General features: G+C 29.9%; 1 protein-coding gene across 3 annotated transcripts; it reads right to left on the bottom strand.

Moving 5' to 3' along the window:
• Positions 1 to 689: 689 nt before the first annotated feature.
• On the bottom strand, positions 690 to 6,705 carry LOC109805769 (protein N-terminal asparagine amidohydrolase family protein). 3 transcript variants are annotated; one of them, XM_020367964.3, is made up of 9 exons: positions 6,520 to 6,705; positions 5,224 to 5,400; positions 4,574 to 4,638; positions 4,351 to 4,450; positions 4,185 to 4,223; positions 3,894 to 4,085; positions 2,325 to 2,503; positions 1,784 to 1,903; positions 690 to 1,087 (listed from the first exon to the last, which is right to left on the bottom strand). In XM_020367964.3, exons 1-9 carry the CDS (start codon positions 6,577 to 6,579, stop codon positions 982 to 984), a joined length of 1,038 nt encoding a protein of 345 aa, XP_020223553.1. In that variant the 5' UTR covers positions 6,580 to 6,705; the 3' UTR covers positions 690 to 981. The 3 variants fall into 3 exon arrangements, with proteins under 3 accessions (XP_020223553.1, XP_029128744.1, XP_082921898.1); XM_029272911.2 differs by having other exon boundaries at positions 5,224 to 5,450; positions 6,520 to 6,678; XM_083065772.1 differs by lacking the exon at positions 6,520 to 6,705 and adding an exon at positions 5,033 to 5,054 and having other exon boundaries at positions 5,224 to 5,362.
• Between the last annotated feature and the right edge of the window lie 2,463 nt (positions 6,706 to 9,168).

Below are 9,168 nucleotides of genomic sequence, written 5' to 3'. Positions count from 1 at the left end.
TATTGATTTACAAACTTGATCTATTTATTAAGAACTTTTAATTTAACAGTTGGATCATTAAAATTTGATGTAAAATATGAATTATTAAGTGAAGTAAGTCTCCCAAGACTTACTCATGTCTTGGGAGACTTACTTCACTTAATAATTCATATTCTATATCAAATTTTAATGATTCAACCGTTAAATTAAAAGTTCTCAATGTATAAATTAAGTGTGAAATTTTTTAAAATTTTAAACATTATATGATACTAAGTTATATAAATTTAAATCAACGTATAGAATATTTTTATGATTATCTATCAATTTGAATTTAATGAAACAAAGTATCAAATAATTTTCAAATCTTAAAAAATTTGTAGACTTTCTATGCATTAAAAACTTTTAATTTAACAATTAGATTGCTAAAATTTAATGTAGAATATGAATTATTGAGTGGAGTAAGTTTATTACAAAATTCACATTTAATATAAAATTATTGAACAGTTTAATACTTGGTAAAAATTACACCGGGGTTATTATAACTCTTATCATATATATGTGTGTCTTTGAACTAACAACCTAGGTTTGGACCTTGAATGTTTTAAACAGACAAAAGCTATTTATGTGAAACTTTATTTGATCTTGCCTATTTCCACGCCAAGTAACATTTCTCTTGATAGAAAACCTAAGCTTATGATAGATCTTGACAATTTTGACAAGAGCCATGGAATAATGACTAATCTTCACTGTGGTACTACTCCACTTATCAGTTATTTGGTTCTTCTGGCTTAACATTATTCCTACTGATGTCCCCGCCAACAATTTTTTCTCAGGACAGTGCTAATTAAATACTATAGTAGTTTAAAACGAATCTAAGCCAATTAACTGCAATTTGATAACTTACATGTATAATGACAAATGAAATGTTCAATGATAGATGACCATTATAATCAGGCAATCTAATAATTGAAAAGGATTAGCCCAAGCAACCTTGGAATGTCATCAACATCTTCTCCAACTTCCATCAGAACTCCTTGAAAAAGCGCGAGGCTGCTTCTTGGGAAAGGTTTCTGCCCAGTGTGGATGCTCAATCAAATAATTCCACTGCCTGAAGATGGGAAATGTGATAATTATATATCAAGTGATATTTAGCAATTCGAAGGTTTACTATATAATGGGGTGCATAGATTTAGATATCAATCTAGTAGTCTACTTAGATATGCATAGAGAAGAGAAAATGAATTTAATCTTACAAAAACCCTGGCACTTCTTGCGGAGAATATATCAGAGAAGAGAATTAGATCCAAAAGTTTGAATTTCATCATCATTTAAGAGAAACGAAGAATAACTAAGACAAATAAATGGAAGAGGGTTGAAGTTTTAACGTTGAAATTAGAGTACTGAAGGGAAACCAACCTTACCAGTTGCATTGCAGCTACAAGAATATTTATTTATTTATTTTTTCAGGAAACTAAAAGTATAAATTAGACTGTTCAATAAGGTATGCAAGAATGTCTAAGTAGATTATAAGCTATAAAGGATATTTTAAAAAACAATAAAATAAAGATGAATTGTCTGGTATCCATCATTTTAAGACATAACAAAAGTTTTATCTCACTAGGTGATGTTGGCTATATAGATTACACATCATTGAACTTGATAAAAAACCAAATTATTAGAGATATTATTCACTGAGATTCCTTTTAATAATTTCTTCAAATGTCCTTGTCATTTTAAGACAATGATGAACTTTTAAATAAGATAATACCTTGAAACATAAGATCAGTATCAACCATATGTTTACCTTTTAAGATTATCCACAAAGTCTGGGGCCTCAGCAGTAGGTGACGTAGAACAGATTGAAAGAATTTCCGAATCAGAATAATTCAGAAGTGACAAAGCAATATGATATTGGCGAATAGTCCTAAATAAGGGGTGAAGAAGCATCAATATTCTAGAATGGAAGAGAAAGGAATTTGTGCAACAATGTAAAGACTGTCAACCAGAGAAAAATACATAATTCATTACCCAATAAGAAAACTATTTTAACCAACATGCATGCCCTAAGCACAATTTATTTTTCATTTGAACTTTACTAAAAAGAACATGTCTCTTATGTAAAAAAGAAAAAAAAAAAAAAACAGAACAAAAAAAGAAGGATGTCTGCCCACCTTTCATTTAAATTGAAAGTACATCATACTCTTAACTCACTAAAATTAACGAATATATACTCGTACATGCTCACTTTAGAGGAGTTTCTTCCTTTATTTATTATTGCATTGGGTTCATAAGTTTTTTTTCACAATCAGGGTTTGAAAATGAATTCATGAAATTTCAATTGTTACCAGCAACAAGGAGCGATTTTGAAACAGTCAGTGCTACAATCATATGTTTCGAGTAACTTCCCCCTCCAGCTGGCATCTTCATAAGAAGCAGATACTCTTATTCTTCTGACAATTTCATCTGGACATCGAGAAGTTCTATCAAAAATAGCTGGGATGATAATTCCTGTTGTAGTCTCCACCTGAAATGATGCACAGGATGTTAGAAGTCAAAGATCCCATAACAGTTTGAACACACGTGTAATTAATTATTCACCAAAAGAGTACAGCAGCTTTTGCCAAACTGTTACAACTTACAACCAAAAATGTATCACATTATTATACTTTTTAAGTACATTTTCATGATATACGTGTATGTAAATTTAAAATAGATGATACAGATACTGTCTGTTCTAACAAAAGTTTTCAATGGATACCATGATTTGTAATGATTCTGAGTAAGCGCCAAGGCATTCCTGATTTCCTGTGGTTGTATTACTAAATTCTTACCCAGTATCAATATGCATTTTGAAAGTGTCAGTTGTTGTGTTCTTAACTTAATATCCAGATCAAGATTATTTTTGTATAAATAGCATGTTCATGGTTAATACATCCAAACAGTAAAAAAAATATGCTGTGATGTGAAAGTGTTAATATATAGATCCTTGCCCATTAATGATTCAAAATATATTATGCCTTTGCAGACATTATCCAAAAATTTTAAATGAGGGAACAAATGAGTATTCCTATTGATGATTGAAGATAATGCTAAACATGAATGTTGGTAAAAGTAAAACTAGCAGAGAATAACCAACTCTGCATGCTGTATGTATAATAGGTATGTTAGAGAATATTTAGGATACAATTAGATTCTTAGATTATCTTAGAATATATTGTAGTATCGGTTAGTTAATTAAGGAAGAAATTTAAGAGGTGGTTCCTTTAATTAGGGTTACTTGATTATTAATCATATTTTAGGGTGCATAGACTTGCGGAACCATTTGGATATTCAGGGACTATACTAAGAATAATCCTTGCTCAGAACAGGGATTCCAATGTCCAAATGGATTCTATTGCAAGGAGCAGAAATATTTGTGCGGAGCATAATCAAAGATAGAATTTACTGAATGATGATGTAATGATTTCATTGACCATCAGGCTGAAATAATACGCAAGTTGGTTACAATTTTGCTTACAGCAAAAAGCAAATTCTAACGAACTTAGTGACACATCAACTTGGGCATGACTGAAACATGTGCTCACAATTCACTAGTCATCATCTCTTATATAAAACTAGGAATAAAATAAAAAGCATATATTATGCATTATTAAGTGTCACAAATTTGTTGTGATAACTTGCACCTAATTATTAGTAATAATAGAAGTATTAGTTAAGGTATTGTAACAATGCTATCAATTATAAATATAATTTTATATTTTTCACCAGTATCCATCTGTCTGTTTTCTATCTTCTCAGATGCAACCTATAATTCTTTTAAAAGGTCAATGTTTTATAGTGATGATAAGTAAGAGGTTTATCACATATTGTAAATGAACCAGGTGTAATGATAAGATTTAAAAGCAAGAGCTGACCACAAATCCATTGAAAAAGGGGTAAGTGTTTCCATTGGAGTCCCTTCTGGTATTATGTCCAAGAACACAGATAGTTCGGATGTGAAACTTCTCCTCTCTTGACCATAAAGTGTGAACAATCTTTGAACACAACGGAAAGGAATGACCATCCAAATGTACAGGGCTTTCTGATACTGTGCCACCATTAGCATGCTGCACAAAAGTTCAACAGATACAGCTATAATTATTCTGTCTCTCAATGGAAACTACATATTGAAAATTCACTAACAAAGCAGAAGACCCTGGCCAGACTTGCAGTGAGACATCTTCAAAACCCCCAATGAGATGCACCTACAATTGTGGATAAAGCAACTTTTTCTTTCAGAAGATATATAAGCTAAGCTAAAAAGGAGGCATGGAATAAATTGATGAAAAAAAGGTCGTCATAAAATGTAGAAATATGGAGAAGGAAAAGTACATCCAACTCAGTCTCCAAACTGTTGTCAACAAGTGATGATAAAATTTGAGAGAGGCCCATTTCTACAATTTTTGGTGAATCCAAATGGGCAACTGACGTCCTGCAATATCAAATTAAAAATAATGAAATCAAAATTTGAACACCTGGTAGTAGTACAAACTAGAAATTACATTTGCAAAACATAAACTTTTAATCTACATAGAAACAAATCCCTTGGCCTTACATTCCATTCTTTTGGTTCCGAATAACAAGGCCAACACATGTCGTCGCTTCATCAGTGCCAACAAACTAGTTATACGGGGAGAGGAGAAAAAAGACATGAATAGCAGATTAACAAAGAACAGCAAAACTCAGAAAAATCAATTGAAATATAAATCGGCAATCATGCAGGTAAATTTGCTAATTCCTCTGATTACTAAAACAGTAATGGCATGGAGTTATTGATTTAATAGAAAGTTCGCAACATAAATTAAAGCATCATATTTGAAACAGTCTCCATGGATTCTGCTCGTATTTTTTTTATCAGTTTTTCTAACAGAAAGGAAGGCCAACCGGAGTTTAAATAAAAGAAAAAAGGTCAAAGAAATATATAAGGCAAAAAAATGGACAGGATCGGATGCAAGAAAGAACTCATGGGTTAATCGGGACAGGATAAAGAAATTCCAGAGTTGATGCCACTTACATAACAATTAAGTATCAATTGCCTGCATACAAAAGATTATTAGTTGCATACAACAATGAACTATGAACTAGTTAAAAATTAAATTTAAAATTTTACATGAATTTTCTCTTACACATCACTAAAGCAAAAGGGAAATGATTACATTTGGAGTAATATATTAGCATAATGACAAAAAGGGGCTTAAAAGTTACATCAACGAAGGCAGGGTCAACAGTAGCATATTCTCTCTGGAATATATAAACCCATTTTGATCTCTCTGGACCAGACTCATCAGACACTGAGAACTTCCTCTCTGGGTTAGCCTTCAAAGAGCTTGAGGCTGATACCAGCATGGGATTTTCCAGCAAAGCAAGTAGAATATCCTTTCCCTGTTCATAAGCAAAGAATGCCAGGCCTTTCACATGCTCATCGAATTATTCTAAAATCAGATATATATTTGAATGAGAAACCCTGTAACTACCAATCATGCAAACAATTACACGTAAAATCATGCATTTTTCCATGAGCTCTATTCATTGAAGCATAGCATGAGAAATAATAAGTTATAATTATTCATTACATACTTTCTATAATTCCTTGCCGTTGATATGAATAGCACCATTTATTCAGTAAATTACATAGCAATTTGTTGACAAGAGGTCCTAACTCCTAACTAAGTGTAGACGGTCAAAGTGATAAGTCTTAGCACACAAAATTGATTTCCCCATGCCTTTAGATTTTTCTCTAGGCAAAACTAATTGAACCAACCACATCCTTAAATTAAAAAAAGGCAATCCAATATCTTTTAAGAAAAAAAGGCGCAAACTTGCCCCCAATCATCCAATAAACAATAAAGACAATAAAGAAGATTAAGCTAAGGGCTAAGGGGCCTGTTCATGTAAGTTGTGAGTTTTTAACTCGGATAAAGCTGAATGGATTTTTAACTCGGCTTGGAAACATTTTTAACTTGACTTTCAAAACCTAAAAGCAAAGAGGTCCTAAAGTAACGGATCTCAGTTTCTCTTTTCTTCCATGATAATGCTTTTTTCTCAATAAGCTGTTGGCATTGGAAACATTTTTACACGGCTAAATCCCAACCAATGGCACCAAATACCAATGAACCTCTCCCTCTTGCACTGATTTATAAATAAATAACTAAATAAATAACTAAACCTCTTACTCTCACTCTCACTCCAAACAATTGCAAGACTCACATCTGCAGTGACTCGATAGCTCTAACAACAATTACTATGAAAGACTCTATATCTTAAAAAGTGAATTTGAACTAACCCAACATGTAAGATTGCCTAAATTTTATGCTTTACATCTTTTGTGGTATTGTTAGTGGCTATGTTACTTGATTTTTTCCCATATATAAGTCAACGAGAATGTGTAATCCAGACAAATCAAGACTGCGATAGAATGCATTCAATTAATCAAAAAGCAATAAAATTGCAACATTTTGACTTCAGGAAAATGGGTAGGAGAGAGAGGAAGAAAGGGGGCACCTGAGGGTGAGATGGTGAGGATGAATGAGTAGAGAATTGAAGGCCATCGACGAATATCATGGCTTCTGGATGCGTATTGATTGAATTGAAGGAACGAAGGAAGCAAGTTTTTGTTGGCTGCTGCTGAATGCTGATGGTGGCTTACTCGCTTTGTTTCTTAGAAATAAATTCTTGCACGATATTGGATATTTCATTGGTTAAACATGTAATATTAGTTCTTTTTTACGTGTGGTGGATTTTCATATAGGTTTTTATATGTAAAACATTATTAAATTAGTTTTTATATTTGTTAAATATTATTGATTTAGACTATGATAGATGCAATTCTATTACATATTTTTAATTTAATGTTTATACATGTAACATATTTTTAATTTGATCTTTATAAGTGTTGTGTATTCTTAGTTTAATCTCTTGGATTAAATTAAAAGTGTGTTAATTATGTATTCTAACATGTGTCCACATGTGTTAATTAGATGGATTTTGCCTTCTGGTGGATTTTATAAGTTAAATTGTGATGGGATAGTTTCACATGACCAAATGACATGTGTCATGTGTGTTAGGATAGTTTACCATCATTGTAGAATCTTTATTCTTGCACTTTCGTGTAAGTTGGGATCCAATATAAATTGTGAGTCATCTATCATGGATTGAAAATCATAAGAGATAAAGGACTTTCAAATAATCTTATTGTTGAACTTAATTTTAGTTTAACAATCAAGTTGCTAAATGAGAAGTGTAATCGAGAACACTCTTGTTATATGCTTGTGAATAAGGTGGTTAGTATGGCGGATTAGGATAAGATTGTGAAGTGTAATCACATTTTATGAGAAGCAAATCACATGACTAATAGGTTCGATAAATGTGGATTTCAATTTTCTGATAGCGTGCATATTGTTTATTCTCTACTTAATTGATTCATTTTCCTTTATTTGCAGACAATTATGTTGTTTCTTTCTTTTGTGATTTTTAGTTTGGACTTTTAGCCCCATATTGTATCGATATATATATATATATATATATATATATATATATATATATATATATATATATATATATATATATATATATATATATATATATATATATATATATATAGGGTTATAATTACACCGGTATAACTTTTACTAAGTATTATACCGCTTAATAACTTTATATTAGATGTGAATTTTGTAAATTTAACCGTTAGATTGAAAGTTCATATCTCTTAGATCATATATACAAAATTTTATATTAATCCAAGATGATTTGATACTTCATTTTTATAAAACAAAATTGACGTAATATATTCATTTCAAAATACACTAAAATATGAACACTTTGATTACCTTCAAGTTATTGTTCAATTTTAACAAAAATTGATATACATGTATAAAGTGATATGAACTTTCAATCTAACGGTTAAATTTACAAAATTCACAATTAATATAAAGTTATTGAGCGTATAACACTTAATAAAAGTTATACCGTTGTAATTATAACTCTCTTATATATATAGAGAAAGCGAATTAAGAATATGTAAGAAAGTTAACGTCAAAGATTAAATCAATAATGTTTGCATGTGTAGGAAATAATTTTTACATATAAGGACCAAATTGACAATCTATAAGATATTTAGAGACTAAATTATATGTTTAACCTATTTTATTTATAGACCATAGCACAAAAAATAAAATAAAAACTTAAACATAAGAATAATGTCTCATCATCTATATATCTTTATATAATTCTTTTAATCTTATTAAAAAAAACCTTGATTACTATTTATTTGGTACAATTTGACCATTTGATTCAATTGAGTTTCTTAATTTTCTAAAACACTCTGATATTGCCCTTTAAGTTAGCATAACAAAAATTAATAATGAAATTGTCATACTTGGTGTTGGTGTGTATTTTTTATTATTATTAATTTGTTGATTGTGCAAGGAATATTAGGTTATAATGACATCATTTTAATAATTTAAAAACAATGTTGTTTTGCTCGACACGAGAAGCATGTAACAAAGGCTATCAGGGTAAACCTTTGACAACGAAATCATTTTTGTTCAAATTGGGGGGAAATTAGACAAAGAAATAATGGTGTGTTTGGATGAAAAATTTTACAAATTCAAGAAATTTGAAATTCTTGGTATTTAAACTACTTTGATTTCAATTTTTATCATTTTTAAAATATTTTGTTTGGATAAGTCAATTCAAATTTTAAATTGTTAGTTTGGATATGATAATTTGATTTCACCAAGATAAAATTGATTTTAAAAATGTATTTTGTAACATCCCAAATTTTTCTACTAATATTACAAATTATTATTATTTATTTTTGTATTTATGAAGATTATTTCCTTATAATTATTTTGATTAATTAAATGAGTTTGATTGAATTTTTAAAGGTTTTTAATAATAATCATTTATGAAAATTATTTTGTATAATATTATTAATTATGATATTTTTGTTATAATTATTATTTGAAGAAAATCATGTTTTAAATTGTATTGATATTTTATTTTGATATATATATACGTTATTTATTTATTTATTAATTAGTAATTTGGATTTTCATAGCTCTGGAACGGGCCGTTCCACTTTGGGAACGGGCCTTCCAAATCAAGCATTCGTGGGTAAAATTTTAACCCAGAACGGGCCGTTCCACT

This window comes from Cajanus cajan, chromosome 10, assembly GCF_000230855.2.
Source record: "Cajanus cajan strain Asha chromosome 10, NIPB_CcT2T_4, whole genome shotgun sequence".
Lineage (NCBI taxonomy): Eukaryota > Viridiplantae > Streptophyta > Magnoliopsida > Fabales > Fabaceae > Cajanus > Cajanus cajan.
The sequence above is the reverse complement of the archived record's forward strand: the minus strand, read 5'-3'. Positions and strand labels throughout refer to the sequence as shown.

Excerpts from the sequence above, each read along its gene's own strand:
- LOC109805769 (XM_020367964.3), bottom strand. The coding sequence starts at position 6,579 with ATGATATTCGTCGATGGCCTTCAATTCTCTACTCATTCATCCTCACCA. Across the intron at positions 4,086-4,184 it reads TTGAAGATGTCTCACTGCAA|CATGCTAATGGTGGCACAGT; the intron begins GTCTGGCCAGGG and ends ACTTTTGTGCAG. Across the intron at positions 1,088-1,783 it reads TTTGTGGATAATCTTAAAAG|GCAGTGGAATTATTTGATTG; the intron begins GTAAACATATGG and ends TCCCATCTTCAG.